The sequence below is a fragment of the Carcharodon carcharias genome, chromosome 17, assembly GCF_017639515.1.
Source record: "Carcharodon carcharias isolate sCarCar2 chromosome 17, sCarCar2.pri, whole genome shotgun sequence".
Taxonomy (NCBI): domain Eukaryota; kingdom Metazoa; phylum Chordata; class Chondrichthyes; order Lamniformes; family Lamnidae; genus Carcharodon; species Carcharodon carcharias.
The window spans coordinates 29,002,232-29,023,577 of NC_054483.1; the positions used below are offsets into that span (position 1 = coordinate 29,002,232).

A 21,346-nucleotide genomic window follows, 5' to 3' on the forward strand; every position below is an offset into this window, starting at 1 on the left:
TCTGATAAAAGGTTACAGACCTGAAATGTTCACCCTGTGCAGATTCATTGCTTTTGCCCAAAAAGAAAATACATATCAGAATGGAATACAATTTTATTGGGAATTAAAGTTCATTAGACACAACGAGCTGAAGCATTTCAGACAACTGGCTAGCTGGCAAGGAAGATCATTGCTACCATCATCGGTTTATTTCAAGCTGTAAGAGATGAGAAGCACTCTCAGCTTCCCTTTTCCCCACCCCTCCCTGGCAGTGCTCCTCATTGACCAGGGTCACACTGGCAGCCCACTTACAGGCTTCATCAGGCAAGTTGTGCCAGAAGGAACGGCTCGCATCCAGAGAATCCCTTCCCACTTTCATTCACAGCCCTCCCCAAACCCCCCCACCCCCCCTAACCCACCTCACCATTAAGGCTGGGCTGAGACGTGGCAGATTGTGGGGCCAAATCTCAAAACGTCCCCTCCAGCACCAAGCCTCCTCAGCATGCCTCCAATCAAAGGTTTGAATTGGCACACCTGCCCCTCACCCCACCTCCCGCTCGAATTATTTGGTTCCCTTCTTCTCCAAGGTTTTTAACAGTACGTTGTCATATTCGCATTCAACACCAACACTGTCCTTTTGGTGCAACCTCTCTCTCGATTTCTTTTTGGCGATGCCATGTTTTGTGGTTTTTGGCACTGCATAGTCATCCATGTTTGGATTGTACGGGTACTCGTGGCCTCGTGTGTCACAGTCCAAGCCCTGAAGCTTCCATGCATGGCCTTTAACCTCTTCTGGGTTGTCATAGACTGAAGGAGCAGCCACCCCTTCCGGCTCATCATAGATGTGGTCCTTGGGGAGGCACCTGGATGAAGATGCATTTCTGTTCCCTTCGAAGTTGCATTCATCTATGGTATCGTAGAGAGGGTCTCCAAGTTCTTGAGAACTGGGAGGTAAAAATGTAGAAAATGTCATTTCAGGAACCTGATTGTCCTGTTGCATGGCAGGCAGTAAGCCTAAAGATGGAAGGTACAATGTCTTTGCTATAGCATCGAAAGGGATGGCATAATCACACTCTGGTGCACATTGGTTTTCTGGTAATTTCTTCCCCGTTTGAGCTTTGGTTGCTGCTTTTGCATTTCCACGTGAACCAGACTTGCCAACTACATCCCTCACCTCAGAGTAAGTCTGTTGGATTTCCAGGAGCTGAGGCAGATTTCCAATGGACCCGGCCTCTGGGTAGCTGTGGTGACTCTTCACCGCCTGCCTCCAGGGGGTTGTGGAAGATGACTTTGTGGAAGGTGGATTGCAGACTGACTCCAACGACAGAGACCTCAGGGAAGGGAGAGTGGCACCTGATATTTCAACTTTGACCTTGGTTGATTGTTGCCCTTGCTCTTCATCCAAGTCATGTTGGCCCACCTCCTCTACCGGCCCATGAGCGGGGATTGGTAGAGGTTTGGAACTCTGAGTTTCATTATCCAAACTACTAGACTGCTGATTATCCAACTCACTCTTTTGCTTCTGCACTTTGATGGCAGATTCAATAATATGAAAAATCTCATTCCCTTGTCTGGTTTCAAACTCAAAATTGCCTTCTCCAGATGCACATCGCCGCCCAGCCTCAAAGGAAAATGTCATCTAGAAACACAAAAGGCAGACAACATATTTTATGAATTTTAATAGAGCAAAAGGCACAGCGGTAAAGTTGCTGGACAAGTAATCTAGAGGTCATGAATAGTGATCCGGAGAAGTGAGTTCAAATCCCACCGTGGCAGCTATGCATTTAAACCCAGCTAACGAAATCAATTTGAAATTATAAAGCTAGTTTCAGTCATTCACTAATTGTCACAAAACAAACCCATTTGGTTCACAAATGCCATTTACAGAAAGAGCCCTGCCACCCATACCTGGTCTGTCCTCGTCTATGTGATTCCAGGCTGACCCCCATGTGGTTGACTCTTAACTGCCCTCTGAAACAGCCGAGCAAGCCACTCAGTTAAATTCACAAAGGCTGCTCACCGCCACCTTCTCAACTAGGGCAGTAAATGCTGGTCTCCCAGCAACACTCACATTCCGTGAATGAATGAATAAACAATGCAGAACCATCAATGGAGGACCTTCAGTTTAAAGTGGGTGCCAATGATCATTTTACCAGTGCCGTCTCCATTTGATTACTATTTTCATAAATTATTTTTATGATATCCTTTCGTGGGATGCGAGCATCACTGGCAAGTGTAGTATTTATCACCCATCCCTAGTTGCCTTTGAGAAGGTGATGGTGAGCTGCTATCTGGAACCGCTGCAGTCCATGATTTTTTTTTAATCATTCTTGGGAGGTGGGTGCCTCTGGCAGTCTAACAATTGTTGCTCATCCCTATTTGTCCTTGAACTGAGTGGCTGGCTAGGCCATTGCAGCAGGCCTTTAAGATATTGCTGTGGACATGGAGTCACATGTAGGCCAGACCAGATCAGGATGGCAGATTTCCCTCCGGACAGGACATTCGAGAACCAGGTGGGTTTTTACAACAATTGATGATGGTTTCATGGTCACCATCACTGAGACTAAGTTTCAATTCCAGATTTAACAATTAATTTGAACTCATGTTCTTACACCATTTGCCTGGGTCTCTGAATCATTAATCCCGTGATATTATATGACAGCTCCATCCCCATGTGGTGTCGGTACCCACAGTGCTGTTGGGAAAGGAGTTACAGGAGTTTGACCCAGCAACAGTGAAAGAGCGGCGATAATCTGAAACCCAATCCACCTTCAACATGCACTCCCTCCATCACCGACGCACAGTAGCAGCAGCGTGTACCATCTACAGGATGCACTGCAGCAATTCACAACAGCACCTTGCAAACCCATGAGAAGGACAAGAGCAGGAGATGCAAGGGAACACAACCACCTGGAAGTTCCCCTCCAAGCCACACACAATCCTGACTTGGAAATATATCGGCCGTTCCTTCACTGGCGCCGGGTCAAAATCCTGGAACTCCCTCCCTAACAGCACTGTGGGTGTACCTACACCACATGGACTGCAGCGGGTCAAGAAGGCAGCTCACCACCACCTTCTCAAGGGCAATAAGGGATGTGCAATAACTGCTGGCCCAGCCAGCGAAGCCCACATCCTGTGAAAGAATAAATAAAAAAATATATATTTCCAATTCAGGCTTCTTCATGGTTTAAGGGGCAACTTGAAGTGTTGCGTGTATTTTTCAGCCAACAAAGCCTTTTATCAATAAAGTCCACGATAGAACAATATACAACAACTCCATCAGCCTCTGTTAAGGGAAAAGGCAAGTTAACATTACCACAATAATTTGTACTTATATAGCGACCTCAATATAATAAGACATTTCAAGGTGCTTCAGAGGAGTGTTACCAAACAATATGTGACAGCAAGCCACATAAGGTGATACTAGGACTCGTGACCAACAACTTGGTCAAAGAGGTAGTTTTAGGAAGCATCCTGAAGGAAGAGAGAGGCAGAGGGGTTTAGGTGTTCAGGGGTCCAGGGGTCAGGGGTTTAGGAGTTTAAGGATTTAGGAGTTTAGGGGCTCAGGGAGAGAATTCCAGAGTTGGTGGGTTCGGGAGCTGAAAGTATGGCCGCCGATGGTGGAGCGATTCAAAGCAGAGGTGCACAAGAGGCCCGAATTGGAGGGGCGCAGAAATGTCAGAGGGTTGGAGGGCACTGAGGATGTTGCAGAGAGAGAGGGGGGAACATCGTCACAGAGTCACTAGAGCACTTTGATTATTCAAAAAGTAACGAGAGCTGAAAAATCTGGAATTGAAAAACATAAAGATTTGAGACTAGAATTGAAGGCTTGCAATCTTAGCAACTGAATCTTTAACCCAGCTGAGGAAGTGTTGCACCTTTGATATACGTCGCTTCTTTAGGACTGACAAACATGCATGTCCACACAGATCTCTTGATTCTTTGAACAAAAGTTTGTAGGTTCAAGTCCCACTTCAGAGATCTGAGCATAGGGTCCAGGCTGTGCTAGTACTGAGGGGGTACTGCACTGTCAGAGACGCTACCTTTCAGATGAGACATTAAAACCAAGGATCCATCTGGCCTCCCAGGTGGATGTTCAAAAAGTCTCACTGCACCTTTTTGAACAAGAGCAGAAAAATAGTCCCTGGTGTCCTGACCAACCTTCATCTCTCAGCCAAAATCATTAAAATAAATAATAGTTTGTGGGAGCTTGCTGTGTGTAAATTGGTTGTTGTGTTTCTTACATTGCAACCGTGACTACAATGGATAATAAGTATTTCATTGGCTGTGAAGCACTTGAGACACCAAAGGCTGTGAAAAGTGTGACAGAAATGCAAGTCTTTTACTTTTTAACTCCAAACGTATAGCCGTTGGTAAAATCATAAATTGTTCAGGTATTTCTGTTTTTTCTTGCACACCAAGCCTAACAATAAACAATTCGACACTTACTGCAGAAAGCTATTTTATGATATATTTTGTGCTGGTGCATCACTCATGTTGCAGGTCCAGGATATTTTTAAATTGAGAAACCAAAGATGAAGGGGTAAGGCCCAGTGTGCAAAGAGCCAAAGAGAAATGAGGTGACAAGGGTGCAATGACCAGCTGATGCTACACTTGGATTCTCAAAGCTTCTCAAAGCTTGAGGAGGGAAGACAATTCAGAGGTGAGTCCGCGGTTGTGAAGTCCCAGGGGTAAATGCTGTCATGTTAATTATATTGTTGATAACCACAAAGTCAAGGGTTATTGGGGGCAGGGGGCAAGGTGGACTTGAGATCACAGTCAGATGAGCCATGATCTCATCAAAAGACAGAGCAGGCTGCAGGGCCTGCAGGATTGGCCTACTCCTGCTCCTAAGACCTATGTTCCTATTTCCTATGTTCCTGGGGAAGGCAATTATTAAATTAAGTGGTAAGAGCAGTTATAAGGAGAGACTTCTGCGTCAATGGGGAAATCAGCATTATATCTAATGCTGAATCCATTATTTAGGAAAGCATTGGTGACTTGTTTTATATTTCACCAATTGGCTTGGGATTGTGTTAATACCAAATAAAAATGAGTGAAAGCAATGTCAAGTACAGGAATCTTGGATGGGATATTTGTAGATTAGACGGATTGGGAAAATATATATTTTTAAAGCATTAATTATGGCAATATTGAAAGACAGAGAGAAGGATGAAACAGAGAAAGGGGGTTGAGATGCTCCACACATAAACATACGAATTAGGAGCAGGAGTAGGCCATTCGGTCCCTCAGACCTGCTCTGCCGTTCAATAAGATCGTGGCTGATCTGATTGTGACCTCAACTCCAATGTCCTGTCTACCCGCTAAAAGAATTGCTTTTTTTTATCTATTCCTCACAGGATGGGGACATCACAGGAAAGGCCAGCATTTGCTCTCCATCCCAAATTGCCCCTTGAAATGAATGGCTTGCTTGGTTATGAGTCAACTGCATTGCTAGGCATCTGGAGGCCAAACTAGGTAAGGGTAGCAGATTTCCTTCCCTAAGGGACATGAGTGACCCAGATGGATTGTCCTGACAGTTGATGATAGTTTCATGGTCACCATTGTTAAGGCTAGCTTTTCATTGAATTTAAGTTCCACCAGCTGCTATGGTGGGATTTGAACCCATGCCCCCCAGAGCATTAGGCCAAGCTGCTGGATTACCAGACCACTGACATGACCACTGCACCACCGCCCCCATCTTCTGCTAATTTAAGCGAGCTAAAGCCTGCCAGCCAGATGATCAGTTGTGCGATGCAAGTTCTAATAGAGCCTCACCAATATGAAACCAACTTGACTTTCGCTGGGCAGAGTTATATCAACTATGGACGTAGAAATGCTCCCGGGATATGGTTCAGTAATGGGACAGTAGCATACTGCTAAAGTGCTTGAATTAATGACCCAGGGACAAAGGTTCAAATCCCACCAGGTCAGCTGCATAATTTAAATTCAGTTAATCAGATAAAACTGATCAAAAGACTAGTATCAGCAACGATGATGATGAAACTACCGGATTCTCACATCTGGTTCACTAATGTCCTTCCAGGAAGGAAATCTGTCATCCTTATCCGGTCTGAACTACATGTGACTTCAGATCCACAGCAATGTGGTTAATTCTTAACTACCCTCTGAAATGGATTAGTGCAGTTGTGGACAGTTGTATCAATCTGCTACAGAAAGACTATAGCACATGGACTGCAACAGTTCAAGGAAGCTCACCACCAGCTTCTCCAGGGCAACTACAGTTTGGCAATGAGTGCTGGTCTTGCCAGCAATGCTCACATTCCATGAAATAATGAAAAAAACACTCAAGTATCACCGTAAGCAACAGTGTCTTCTGTTACCAGGCGATCACCACCAGGGATCAATGATTGGAACGTCTAGCGAATGCATGAATATTTTAGAATAATTACTTTGTTTGCATGATGTCAGATGAGCATCTGAGAGTGAGTAATGAGTGAGTAACCTGTAATTCAACCTTGAGCTCAGTTGGCATTCATGAAACCCTCAATCTTCTAATATAATTAAAACTCCTCAATTGAATTACAACCTTGTAATTCAACTCATAAAATTTGTTATTCTCAAGATCTGTTACCCCTGGCAGTTCAGCTGGTTAAGTTCTGGACTCTGTTGTCAGTGCTGCATAATGATTACCAGATCAGCCAAGACACTGAGCTGAATAAAAATAATAAGTCCAAGTGTTTACCTTGTCTCGTCCAAAGCGTCTCAAAAATCTGTACGGCCAGGTGTGGTGGACATCTCCATTTTTCAGATCCTTCAGCTCTAAGCAATCTGCCTGTACTTTGAGGAGGAACGTGCCTCGAAGTCGACACCTGTCTGCAGCTTCCGTCTTCCTCACTGTGACCCTGAAGTCTTTTGCTGCAATAGAAATAAATTTAAATAATGAAAGATGTAGACCTGGGTAAAAAAAATGTATTGACCTTTTGTCCACACTGCAGTACTTCAGGTTGAGAGATGGAACTCTTTGCAGTTAAGCTTGTGTTTGCGATATCAAGACAGGGAGATGTGGTCAGTAACTGTTCAAGATGTTGTCCTTTTTAAAAGATGTTAAACTGAAGCCCTGTTTCTCTGTTCTGGCGGTACAGCTCCATTGCCCAGCCAGGATTCAAATTCATGTCCTTGGGTCATTAATCCATTAACATTATCAACGTGCTGCATGAACTCTTCAGAGGCTGTGACCGAGTCAACAAGTCTTCCATCAGCCAATGCTATTAAAATCAGACTAATTCACCAGATATTTATGCCTTGTTGTTCAGATCTTGTTGCACCCGAACCAGTCTAACAATCCCAGCACAGTACTGACAGAGTGCTGCGTTGTTGGAAGAGCCATGTTTTGGTTGAGAGGTTCAATCTGCCCTGCCAAGTGGGCATAAAAAAATCCCATGGCCACCATTTTGAAGAAGAGCAGGGGGTTCTGCCCAGTATCCTGGTGAATATTTGTCCCTCAGTCAACACTTTAACAAATTATCTAGTCATTTATTTCATTCTTGTTTGTAGGAGCTTGCTGGGTGCAAATTGGCTGCTGCGTTTCCTACAATACAACAGTGACTACACTTCAAAAGAGCTTCAATGGCTGTAAAGGGTTTGGGATGTCCAGAGGTTGTGCAAGGTACTATAGAAATGCAATTTCTTCCCTTTTATTTTGTTGCTAAGAAAAGAGACACGCTGTTGAAGATTTTCATCTTGCAGTCTTCAGGACAGACACAAGAATGTCAAATTTCAAAGACAGCAGCAATTTATACTGCATGAGAAAATGGTGCTGACTGGTTGGCAAGTTGATTCTGATTGGTCAAGGTGTTACTATGGAGAATGCACCAAAATATTATTGACACCCATGTTTTTGTTTAATTTAAAAAGGCGCAATGCCTGGACATGTTCCTTTTGCTTGCAGAGGATAGGTTCCTGCATATAAATTTATGTGGCTTCCAGCAAGTGTAAGTGAGCTACATTGTGAGTCCAACTGAAAATCCTAAATTGGTTGTGAGTGTAACTCTTGGCGTGCTCGGGATTGTTCAGCAAGTGCTGCTGGGGTCACGTATGGGGAGAAATTTTATGCTAGCAGGATTTTATGGTCCTGGCAAAGTCAATGGACTTCTGAACGGCTTGCCACATTTTATGGCCCCACTCCACCATATTGGGGCCGTAAAATTTCACCACTAATGTTAGACATTATGTTCAACAATTCAACCAATCAGAATTGACTTGCCAACCAATCAGCAACCTTTTCTCATGCAATATAAATTGTTGCTCACTTTGAAATTTGGCATTCTTGTGTCTGTCCTGGTGAGTGCAAGACAAAAAGCTTTGATAAAATGTCTCTTTTTTTCAGCAGTACTCAATTCCCTTTTTCACATTCAATGTACATGACATGTGTTGCGATCTTTTTGAGCAAGGTACATGGAGATGTGTAAAACTGTGGGCAGAGTTTTCTGCCTGTCGGGTGGGTGGGCCCGACCCAATCTCTGGCGGGCGGGGAACTGACCCCCGCCAGAGAAGCAGGCCCTGCCGCCATTTTACGTGGGCGGGCCAATTAAGACCTGCCCAGCGTGACGTCCGGCAGGAAGCGCTATGCGTTCCCTGTGCAGGCAGGGGGGATTTCCCAAAAGCAAGAGTGCGCTGTTTCCCGCATGCACATGAAAGAGCGCATATCTCCCTGAGGCTAAGTGCAGCCTCAGGGAGATCGCTGAAAGTTGTACAATCATTAAAAATAGAAAAGAAAAATTCCTTAACATGTCCCCCTCATGTCACATGAGATGGGACATGTTCATAATTTACATAATAAGTTTATTAAACTTTTTAAAACCGTACATGAACCCTCCGCCGGTGGATGAGGTTATTTTCTCTATTTGCTGCCGGGCCTCCTGGTCAACCCATCAACATTAAGGTTGGATGGGTGGGTCCTTTAATTGGTTAAATGACCCTGTCAATGGCCTCAATTAGCTGTTGACAGGTCGGCGGGCCCACAGCTGATTTTGCTGCGCCCCCACCTTCCTGAAAATTTAAATGGGGGAGGGATGACGTCGGGGGTTCCACCCCCTGCTCGCCAACGGCAAAATTCTGCCCTATATCTTTCTTTCACGAGAAGCCACTTATAATGAAATCACTCGTAACTTTAAGTCTTTAATGGCTAAGTTATTGTCATGTTGGATCGCTTTCTGGTTCTTATACTAGGAAGAAAGTCCTTAAGATTAAATCAAATAAAATGAAACATTATCAGTTAAAGATCAACTGGAATGACCAAAGGAATAAACTTTTGAAATAAAAACAGAAAATGTTGGAACTATTCGACATTCTGGCTGCATCTGTGGAGAGAGGAACAGAGTTAACATTTTAGGCCAATGACTTTTCATCAGAAGTGTTTTTATTTTTGTTTCAGTGTTTACTTCTCTACTGCTTCTCCCCCAGGAATGCCCACCTTGAAGAAGCTCTGCTCTTCTCTCCAGCAGGATTTCTGTTTGTCATTTAATTTCTCCTGTCCTGCAACCTGTCCCTGACCTTCCGCCTGCTCCACCTGCCCTCCCACCTTTGTTCAGCAGCATAAAACCTCCCACCTTTCTACCCCTCTCTCTCGTTCTGAAGAAGAGTCACAATGGACTGGAAACACTAACTGTGTTTCTCTCTCTGCGCAGGCGCTGCCGGACCTGCTGGGTTTATCCAGCATTTTCTGTTCTGGTTCGGGATTTCTGCTCGTCCCTTTTACCTTGTTCACCTTCATTGCTTTCTCGTTTCCCACTGCGTGTGTGATCAGAGTTCTGATAAAAGTTCATTGACCTGAAACGCTAACTCTGTTTCCCTGCCGGCACAAGAGCTGAGTATTTCCAGCACCTGCTAGGTTTCATTTGCATTTCCAGCGCCCACAGCATTTGCCTTTGCAATAACATTTTGACCCATGTTTGGAGTTTCACGGAGTGAAATGCATGTCTTAAGCTAAGATCCTTCCGAGGCAGGCGTGGTGGTGTTGCAGAGGGGCACAGCTCATAATGGGAAAACAGAGGCCAATTTTGACAATGACAATCAAACAGAAACATGCTGGTCCCAGACACAAGGGGAATGCGTTAAAATTTTTAAAAAGGAACTAAAATCCTCTCTCAGTGTTAGAGGTCAATGATCCCTCTGGTCACAACTCTGGGATTGCTGAACCTCGAGTGAAGTGGGGGTGCAGTGACTTCATTAAAAGCTGAAATTGTGAAAGTGGGATGTGGGCTTCGCTGGCAACACCAGCATTTGCTGACCCTCCCTAATTGCCCTTGAGCTGAGCGGCTTGCTCGGCCATTTCAGAGCGTAGTTAAGAGTCAATCACATTGATTTGGGTCTGGAGCCACATGTAGGTCAGAGAGGGTAAGGACAGCAGATTTCCTTCCCTCAAGGGCATCAGTGAATCAGATGGGTTTTTACAGCAATCACTGATTCATGGTCACTATTACTGAGTTGAGCTTTTAATTCCTGGTTTTGTTAATTGAATCCAGTTGGTGGGATTTAAGGCCATGTCTGCATAGCAGTCGCCTCAGTCTCTAGATTATGAGTTTACTGCCATTACCATTATGTCACTGTCTCCTTTACTGTTCTGTACTCTGCTGTATTATGATACATCGAATCTTGCCTGCATTTTCCATTGCTGATTTGTCGATGGCTCCTGTTTCACTTTTAACAATGAGTCAAAAAGAGTAAATGCGATGTGAGAGAAAATGTTTACACTCAGAAGGTGGTTGGAGAATGGAACAAACTTCCTGAGAGGGTAGTGGAGGCAGGTTCAATCGAGGTGTTGAAAAGGGACTTGGAATGCTACCTGAAAAGAGAGAATGTGCAAGGTTACGGGTATAAGGCAGGGGAGTGGGACGAGGTGGCATGCTCTTTCTTGATGTGCCGATTGGCCTCCTTCTGCACTGTAAAGATTCTGTGATGCTGAGTTACATGATAATTACAAGTCACAGCAAAAAACAGAACAAGATTAATAATTTTAGGATGCTTTAAATAAAGAAATTCAGCACATTTTCCTCGAGGTGTGACTATGTTCTACTTGATGACTGTGAAAAGGTGGCTTACTTGTGATTGTCTATTTTCCATTTACAAGCATCAGGTGTAACTAGCAAAAACTTCAACTTATTTTAGTAGTAAGAATGAACAGTACTTTGAGTGTATACAGCTTGTGACCAGTTCATCAGAAAAATAATGTCTTGCAAGCTCCTCCTCCATCTCCACCCTCCCTTTCCTCTCCATAGTCTTTGAACGTATTGTCACCTCCCAAATCCATGCCTTGTTCCCTCAGATCATGTTTCCATCCTTGTCACAGGACCAAAAGAGCTCTTATCAAAATCCTAAATTACATCCTTTGTGAATGTGACAAAGATAATCTATCTCTCCTTATCCTTCTCGATCTTATCTTCAGCCTCTGACATGGTTGATTACCCCATCCTCTTCCAATGCCTCTCCACTGTTATCCAGCTGGGTGGGACTGCTCTTACCTGGTCTTATCTATCTATCTATCTAACATAGCCAGAGTATCTCCTGCATTTAAGTAGCACCTAAATGACCTGGACATTGGTATACAGGGCACAAATTCAAAGTTTGTGAATTATACAAAACCTGGAAGCATTGTGAACTGTGAAGAGGATAGTGTAGAACTTCAAAAGCATATAGACAGTTTGGTGGTATGGGTTGACAAGTGGCAGGTATGCAAAGATGTGTGAAGTGATTCATTTCAGTGGAAAGATTGTGGAGGGGCAATATAAAATAAAGAGCACAGTTCTAAGGGTGGTTCAGGAGCAACGGGACCTGGGTGTTTTTGTGCATAAATTATTGAAGATGATAGGACAGGTTGAGCGAGCAGTTAATAAGGCACACAGTATCCTAGGCTTTATTAATAGAGACATAGAGTACAAAAGGAAGGAGGTTCCGTTAAACCCATACAAAACACTGGTTGAGCCTCAGCTAGAGTATTGTGTCCAGTTCTGGGGGCCACACTTTAGGAAGACTGTGAAGGCACTAGGAGAGTGCAGAAAAGATTCATGAGAATGGTTCTAGGGATGAGGAACTTCAATTATTAAGACAGATTGGAGAAGTTGGAACTGTTCTTCTTGGAGAAGGCTGAGAAGAGATTTGATAGAGGTATTCAAAATCATGAGGGGTCTGGACAGAGTAGAAAGGGAAGAACTGTTCACATTGGTGGAAGGATCGAGAATGAGAGGGCACAGATCTAACATAATTGGCAAAAGAAGCAATGGCGACATGAGGAGAAACATTTTCATGCAGTGTGTGGTTTGGATCTGGAATGCGCTACCTCAGCGGGTAGTACAGGCAGGTTCAATCAAGACATTCAAGAGGGAATTGGATTATTATCTGAAAAGGAAGAATGTGCAGGGCTCTGAGAGGATGGCAAGGGGGTGGCACTCGGTGAATTGCTCCTCCAGAGAGCCAGCACAGATATGATGGGCTGAATGGCTCCCTTTTGTGTTGTAACCATTTTATGATTGTGTCCAACAAGGAGGAAGAGCATTGTTGAGTCTAACAATCATTCCTTCATCCTACTTTCCATACGTTCACAATCCGTGCTGCAGGCACAGTGATCTTTCTGACACACACTTCTCTGTGGTCGCAATTCCTGAATTATCCAGACTCTTTCTTGTAAAGACTTTGATCAGTTCAATGTCAGACACATGGTTACATAGAATTAGAGTTGATAAAAATCTAGCTCTTTGGTCATGGTTTGGGGCTGGGGAGGGGTTATCTGTTCTCTAGATGTGCGTGGTGTTAGCAAGGACCATGTTTATGTCCTCATCAAACTCACAGTTGCTTGATTTTACTCACCCATGACTTTTACCATGATGTCTGAAGATCTTTGTGACTGGATGTGAGTTAAGTTTGCATGGTCACTTGAAAGTTGAATACTCTTCTGACCTTTGGGGGATAATGACTCATTTATGCTCCATAATCAGTATCCCACCGAGTAAGGTAGGTTAAAATGTTCTGTGGAGATTTTTCAAAGCGATTAATTTGAAAACAAAGCATCTTCAGGAGAATGTTAAGAATCAGACACACAGCACTGGACTGGAGTCACGTGTGGGTCAGTTTGAACAGGGCAGCAGATTCCCTTCTCTCAAGGCCCTTGGTGAATCAGTTGGGTTTTTTGAACAGTTTGGTCATTTTCATGGTTTATTTTATGTCAATGCCATAACTGTGGGGCGGGTGAAGGTGCACAAGAAGTGTCAGCTGTAATTACTGGTTCCGTTAGGCATACTGCTCAGCCTGCTGTAATGCTCCAGTTCAAACGTTTAGTTTTTCATAATATTCCCACATTGGTGAATAAGTCGTCCAACGGAACCCAAGATCTGTCGCTAGGAGCGACTTGAGATATCAGCAAATTAATGGTGGGTTTAAATTTGAGCGGCCCCTCAAAGCATTAAAACATTTGAGCGTATGAATTAGGAGCAGGAGTAGGCCACTTGGTCCCTCGAGCCTGGCCCACCATTCAATAAGATCATGGCTGACCTGATTGTGGCCTCAACTTCATATTCCACTGACACCCAATAACCTTTCACCCCCTTGCTTATCAAGAATCTATTCAGCTCTGCCTTAAAAATATTCAAAGACTCTGCTTCCACCGCCTTTCCCAGTGGAAAGCATCACTTCAGAAAGCTCATAAAAACCTACATTACAGCATTGAGTGTCGGGGTGGAAGATAAATCTACTGGATGTGGACCTTGACAGCATTTCGCAAAACATGGATCACTCTGAGCCTTTTGACTAGCACGTACCTTGTTCAGGTGTAGTTCATACCTCTCCCCTAATGTCACTGCGCCTTCCATAATGCAGGAGGGTTTGAGGGGGTGGGGGGAATGGGGACATGGCTCAAGTGTTTGGAAGGCGATTGTAGCCACTGGTGTAATGTAGGATACGAGGCAGCCAATTGTACGCACAGCAAGGTCACACAAACATCAAAGTGACAATAATCAAATCAGAAAGTCTGCGGAGGTCATTGGAAAGAATGCAGTTTTGCTCATAACTACATTTCAAATACAGTACATCGCCTAGAGGTGAGTCTGGCAGGTGAGACCAGGGGATAGTAGAGAGATAAGGAAGGATGGAGGAAAGGGGAGAAAGAGAGAGAGAGAGAGGAAATTTAAGACCCCATGAGCTTTCAGGACTGCCTGACATTTCACTGAATTTCATCCACAGATGGGAGTAATGGAGACCCTTGTGAAACATCTACTAGGGGGAGGATTGAGGGAGTATCACAGCCATACAGCATTTCTGTAGTGCCTTTCACAACCTCGGAATGTTCCAAAGCACTTTCCAGTCAGTGTTGCAGTGTTGGAAGTGCAGCAGCCTATTTGTCTGTTTGTGATGTAAACAACAGTGCGATAATGACCAGGTAATTAACTTTAACGAGGCTGGTTGAGGGATAAATAATGGCCAGGATATCGGCCGGGGGAGGGGAAGTCTCCTCTGCTGTTCTCCAAAAGAATGGCTTATCAAGCCTCCTCCATAATTTGAAAATGTGTAATGCTTTTTTTGCAGGGGATGAGCACTGGTTAAAAACTTGTCACTGTGTTTGCACCTTCGAGAAGACAAAACTTTCCACTTGATACGCTTTATCTTATCGTTACCCGACTGTGCAGTGTCTTATTAAGTTGTCGATAAGATCTTGGGTGCTTCCTTTTTTGCAAAAAAAAACGCAATATCCTTCCTGTATTTTCAGGCCAGGCACATCAAATGTAAAGAGTAGAAAGAAGCGCTTCCTTATGAGGTTTGTGTTCACACCATTGTGTCAATGGGGCCCATGGCAAAGAACAAACAACAAAAGTACTTGCCTTGCACAAGATAACATCATCGACTCTCATGTTTGCTCCTTGTTACCCATGTTTCAATGGGTAGCACTCAGGGCTTTGTGTGTTCAAATTCCATTCCACAGGCTAGAGCCCACAATGCAGGCTGAGTCATATTGGATTTGAAGCGTTAACTCTGTTTCTCTCTCCACAGATGCTGCCAGACCTGCTGAGTTTTTCCCAGCACGTTCTCTTTTCATTTCTGACACTCCCACTGGTGTCCTGAGGGAGCGCTGCACCATCAGATGTGTCACCTTTCAGATGAGATGTTAAACTGAGGCCTCAGCTATCCTCCCGGACAGACATTAAAGATCTCCTTCACAATCCTTGGGCTTCCCAAAGTACTTTTTGAACAACAGCTGTTGTAATGCAGGAAATGCAGCTGCCAATTTGCGCACAGCAAGTTGCCACCAACAAAAACCATGTTACAAAAAGCGGATAACATGTTTTTGTGATGTTGGTTGAAGGGCAAATATTCATCAGAACACTGGAAAATGCTCCCCTGCTCTTATTCAAACTAACAGCCAGTGTGTCTTTTAAATCCACCTGAGAGGGAAGACAGGTCATTGGTTTTACATCTGGAAGAAATGACCTTCTGACAGTGCAGCACTCCCTTAGTACTGACCTTCAGACAGTGCAGCACTCCCTCAGTACTGACCCTCTGACAGTGCAGCACCCCCTCAGTACTGACCCTCTGACAGTGCAGCACTCCCTCAGTACTGACCCTCTAACAGTGCAGCACTCCTTCAGCACTGACCCTCTGACAGTGCAGGACTCCCTCAGTACTGACCCTCTGACAGTGCAGAATTCCCTCAGTATTTTCCCTCTGATGGTGCAGAACTCACTCAGTACTGAGCCTCTAACAGTGCATCGCTCCCTCCGCAATGATCTCCTGATGGTGCAGCATTCCCTCAGTACTGACCCTCCGACAGTGCAGCACCCCTTCAGTATTAACTCTCTGACAATGCAGCACTCCCGCAGTACTGACTCTCTTGACAGTGCAGCAATCCCTCAGTACTGACCCTCTGACAGTGCAGCACTCCTTCAGCACTGACCTCTGACAGTGCAGCGCTCCCTCACTACTGACCCTCTGACGGTGCAGAACTCCCTCAGTACTGACCCTCTGACAGTGCAGTGCTCCCTCCATACTGACCTTCTGACAGTGCAGCACTCCCTCAGTACTGACCCTCCGACAGTGCAGCACTCCTTCAGTATTGACCCTCTGACAATGCAGCACTCCCGCAGTACTGACTCTCTTGACAGTGCAGCACTCCCTCAGCACTGACCTCTGACAGTGCAGCGCTCCCTCACTACTGACCCTCTGACGGTGCAGAACTCCCTCAATACTGACCCTCTGACAGTGCAGTGCTCCCTCCGTACTGACCTTCTGACAGTGCAGCACTCCCTCAGTACTGACCCTCCGACAGTGCAGCACTCCCTCAGTACTGACCCTCTGACAGTGTAGTGCTCCCTCCGTACTGGCCTTCTGACAGTGCAGCATTCCCTCAGTACTGACCCTCCGACAGTGCAGCACTCCCTCAGTACTGACCCTCTGACAGTGTAGTGCTCTCTCTGTACTGGCCTTCTGACAGTGCAGCATTCCCTCAGTACTGACCCTCCAACAGTGCAGCACTCCTTCAGTATTAACCCTCTGACAATGCAGCACTCCCGCAGTACTGACTCTCTTGACAGTGCAGCACTCCCTCAGTACTGACCCTCTGACAGTGCAGCACTCCCTCAGCACTGAGCCTCTGACAGTGCAGTGCTCCCTCAGTACTGACCCTCTGACAGTGCAACACTCCCTCAGTACTGACCCTCTGACAGTGCAGCATTCCCTCAGTACTGACCTTCTGACAATGCAGCACTCTCGCAGTACTGACTCTCTTGACAGTGCAGCACACCCTCAGTACTGACCCTCTGACAGTGCAGCACTCCCTCAGCACTGAGCCTCTGACAGTGTAGCGCTCCCTCAGTACTGACCCTCTGACAGTGCAACACTCCCTCAGTACTGACCCTCTGACAGTGCAGCACTCCCTCAGTACTGACCTTCTGACAATGCAGCACTCCCGCAGTACTGCCTCTCTTGACAGTGCAGCACTCCCTCAGTAATGACCCTCTGACAGTGCAGCATTCCCTCAGCACTGACCCTCTGACAGTGCAGCACTCTTTCAGTATTAACCCTCTGACAATGCAGCACTCCCGCAGTACAGACTCTCTTGACAGTGCAGCACTCCTCCAGTACTGACCCTCTGACAGTGCAGCACTCCCTCAGCACTGAGCCTCTGACAGTGCAGCGCTCCCTCAGTACTGACCTTCTGACAATGCAGCACTCCCTCAGTACTGACTCTCTTGACAGTGCAGCACTCCCTCAGTACTGACCCTCTGACAGTGCAGCACTCCCTCAGTACTGACCTTCTGACAGTGCAGCACTCCCTCAGTTCTGACCCTCTGACAGTGCAGCACTCCCTCAGTACTGACCTTCTGGCAATGCAGCACTCCCGCAGTACTGACTCTCTTGACAGTGCAGCACTCCCTCAGTACTGACCCTCCAACAGTGCAGCACTCCTTCAGTATTAACCCTCTGACAATGCAGCACACCCTGAGTACTGACTCTCTTGACAGGGCAGTACTCCCTCAGTACTGACTCTCTTGACAGTGCAGCACTCCCTCAGTACTGACCTTCTGACAGTGCAGCACTCCCTCAGTTCTGACCCTCTGACAGTGCAGCGTTCCCTCAGTACTGACCCTCTGACAGTGCAACACTCCCTCAGTACTGACTCTCTGACAGTGCAGCACTCCCTCAGTATTGATCCTTTGACAGTGCATCGCTCCCTCCACAATGATCTCCTGACAGTGCAGCACACCGTTGGAACTGAACCTCCAACTGCACAGCATTCTCTGAGGCTTCAGTATTGCTCAGGGAGTTTTGGAGTAAATTATGTGCTGCAAGGCTCGAGAGTGGGGCTTGAACCCACAGCATTCCGACTCAGAAGCAATGCGAGAGTCAATGAGCCATGGCAGACATTTCACTGACAGCTGGAGCTGCAAAAATAGTCACTCAAGATCCTATCACCACTTCCTTAGGTCAACTTGTGATTGTAATCGAATAGCCACAAGCTATTAAAATAAAATAGCATTGTTTTCTGTCTTTATCTGAGTTCTCTTTTATTGATGCTGATATGTTCCTCTTGCTATCCCTGTTCCCCAATCTGCAGATATATAAATAAAAAATATATACCTCATAAGGACAGGAATAGATAGAGCTGGGTGATCATTAATCAAGTGCAGATATTTTACTGTGACTTGTGGTGAGTTTTTACACTGGCTGGTCAGCCAAGATTCACATGCAGCCTAACTGTGCCCTGAATGTAATGAAACTTTTCAGCATCGTTGTGAGGCACAAAGCAGGAAACCAAGAAAGCCACTTCACCAAAACCCTTTCCATGACGTGCATGTCTCTCAATTGTCTGCACAAACTCACTTATCTCCAACTTTGACTGAAGTTTAACCTCACCATTGCTGGCCACACTTCACAGGGTCCAGGAAGCAGCCCCGCCCCATACCCTCCCCCCTCCACCTCCCAACCCCACACCCTCCACCTCCCCACCTCCCCATCCCATACCCTCCCCCCTCCACCTCCCAACCCCACACCCTCCACCTCCCCACCTCCCCATCCCATACCCTCCCCCCTCCACCTCCCAACCCCACACCCTCCACCTCCCCACCTCCCCATCCCATACCCTCCCCCCTCCACCTCCCAACCCCACACCCTCCACCTCCCCACCTCCCCATCCCATACCCTCCCCCCTCCACCTCCCAACCCCACACCCTCCACCTCCCCACCTCCCATCCCATACCCTCCCCCCTCCACCTCCCAACCCCACACCCTCCACCTCCCCACCTCCCCATCCCATACCCTCCCCCCTCCACCTCCCAACCCCACACCCTCCACCTCCCCACCCCACACCCTCTCCCCCTCCACCACTCCACCACCCAGCCCCACATCCTCCCCCATCCACCTCACCACCTCCCCACCTCACACCCTCCCCCCCTCCACCTCCCCACCTCACACCCTCCCCGCTCCACCACCCTGCCCCACACCCTCCCCCTCCACCTCCCCACCTCCCCAACCCCACACCCTCCCCCTCCACCTCCCAACATCCCCACCCAGCACCCTCCCCCCCTCCACCTCCCCACCCCACACCCTCCCCCCTCCACCTCTCCACCCCACACCCTCCCCCCTCCACCTCCCCACCTCCCCAACCCCACACCCTCCCCCTCCACCTCCCAACATCCCCACCCAGCACCCTCCCCCCCTCCACCTCCCCACCCCACACCCTCCCCCCTCCACCTCTCCACCCCACACCCTCCCCCTCCACCTTCCCAACTCCCCACCCCACACCCTCCCCCCCTCCACCTCCCCACCCCACACCCTCCCCCTCCACCTCCCCACCTCCCCACCCCACACCCTCCCCCCTCCACCTCCCCACCCAACACCCTCCCCCCCTCCACCTCCCCACCTCCCCACTCCACACCCTCCCCCCTCCACCTCCCACCCAACACCCTCCCCCCCTCCACCTCCCCACCCCACACCCTCCCCCTCCACCTCCCCACCTCCCCACCCCACACCCTCCCCCCTCCACCTCCCCACCCCACACCCTCCCCCCCTCCACCTCCCCACCCCACACCCTCCCCCTCCACCTCCCCACCTCCCCACCCCACACCCTCCCCCCTCCACCTCCCCACCCAACACCCTCCCCCCCTCCACCTCCCCACCTCCCCACCCCACACCCTCCCCCCTCCACCTCCCCACCCAACACCCTCCCCCCTCCACCTCCCCACCCCACACCCTCCCCCTCCACCTCCCCACCTCCCCACCCCACACCCTCCCCCCTCCACCTCCCCACCCCACACCCTCCCCCCTCCACCTCTCCACCCCACACCCTCCCCCCTCCACCTCCCCACCTCCCCACCCCACACCCTCCCCCCCTCCACCTCCCCACCCCACACCCTCCCCCTCCACCTCCCCACCTCCCCACCCCACACCCTCCCCCCTCCCCACCTCCCCACCCCACACCCTCCCCCTCCACCTCCCAACATCCCCACCCAGCACCCTCCCCCCCTCCACCTCCCCACCCCACACCCTCCCCCTCCACCTCCCCAACTCCCCACCCCACACCCTCCCCCTCCACCTCTCCACCTCCCCACCCCACACCCTCCCCCTCCACCTCCCCAACTCCCCACCCCACACCCTCCCCCCCTCCACCTCCCCACCCCACACCCTCCCCCTCCACCTCCCCACCTCCCCACCCCACACCCTCCCCCTCCACCTCCCAACATCCCCACCCAGCACCCTCCCCCCCTCCACCTCCCCACCCCACACCCTCCCCCTCCACCTCCCCACCTCCCCACCCCACACCCTCCCCCCTCCACCTCCCCACCCAACACCCTCCCCCCTCCACCTCCCCACCCCACACCCTCCCCCTCCACCTCCCCACCTCCCCACCCCACACCCTCCCCCCTCCACCTCCCCACCCCACACCCTCCCCCCTCCACCTCTCCACCCCACACCCTCCCCCCTCCACCTCCCCACCTCCCCACCCCACACCCTCCCCCCCTCCACCTCCCCACCCCACACCCTCCCCCTCCACCTCCCCACCCTACACCCTACACCCTCCCCCCTCCACCTCCCCACCTCCCCACCCCACACCCTCCCCCTCCACCTCCCCACCTCCCCACCCCACACCCTCCCCCCCTCCACCTCCCCACCCCACACCCTCCCCCTCCACCTCCCCACCTCCCCACCCCACACCCTCCCCCTCCACCTCCTCCACCTCACACCCTCCCCCCTCCACCTCCCCACCCCACACCCTCCCCCTCCACCTCCCCACCCCACACCCTCCCCCCTCCACCTCCCCACCCCACACCCTCCCCCCTCCACCTCCCCACCCCACACCCTCCCCCCTCCACCTCCCCACCCCACACCCTCCCCCCTCCCCACCTCCCCACCCTACACCCTCCCCCCTCCCCACCTCCCCACCCTACACCCTCCCCCCTCCACCTCCCCACCCAACACCCTCCCCCCTCCCCACCTCCCCACCCCACACCCTCCCCCCTCCACCTCTCCACCTCCCCACCCCACACCCTCCCCCCTCCACCACCCTGCCCCGCACCCTCCCCCTCCACCTCCCCACCTCCCCACACCCTCCCCCCTCCACCTCCCCACCCAACACCCTCCCCCCTCCCCACCCTCCACCTCCCCACCTCCCCACACCCTCCCCCCTCCACCTCCCCACCCAACACCCTCCCCCCCTCCACCTCCCCACCTCCCCACCCTCCACCTCCCCACCAGTGAAGCTCAACGCAAACTGGAGGAACAGAAACTCATCTTCCGACTAGGTACTTTACAGCCTTCTGGACTGAATATTGAGTTCAACAATTTTAGATCATGAACTCTCTCCTCCATCCCCACCCCCTTTCCGATCCTCCCCTTTTTTTCCAATAATTTATATAGCTTTTTCTTT

General features: G+C 49.1%; 1 protein-coding gene and 1 long non-coding RNA gene across 2 annotated transcripts in view; one reads left to right on the forward strand and one right to left on the reverse strand.

The window, feature by feature from the left end:
• Nucleotides 1-430: 430 nt before the first annotated feature.
• Nucleotides 431-21,346, reverse strand: part of LOC121289955 (docking protein 2-like) — a 51,380-nt gene continuing 30,464 nt past the window's right edge. The window contains exons 4-5 of the mRNA XM_041209968.1: nt 6,686-6,858; nt 431-1,618 (exon numbers count right to left, since the gene is read on the reverse strand). Of these exons, the coding sequence (XP_041065902.1) occupies nt 542-1,618; nt 6,686-6,858 (1,250 nt within the window). The 3' untranslated portion in view covers nt 431-541. The remainder of the gene's footprint in view (nt 1,619-6,685; nt 6,859-21,346) is intronic.
• Nucleotides 4,598-21,346, forward strand: part of LOC121289956 — a 56,928-nt gene continuing 40,179 nt past the window's right edge. Inside the window, exon 1 of the long non-coding RNA XR_005945679.1 lies at nt 4,598-4,642. This is a non-coding gene — a long non-coding RNA (uncharacterized LOC121289956). The remainder of the gene's footprint in view (nt 4,643-21,346) is intronic.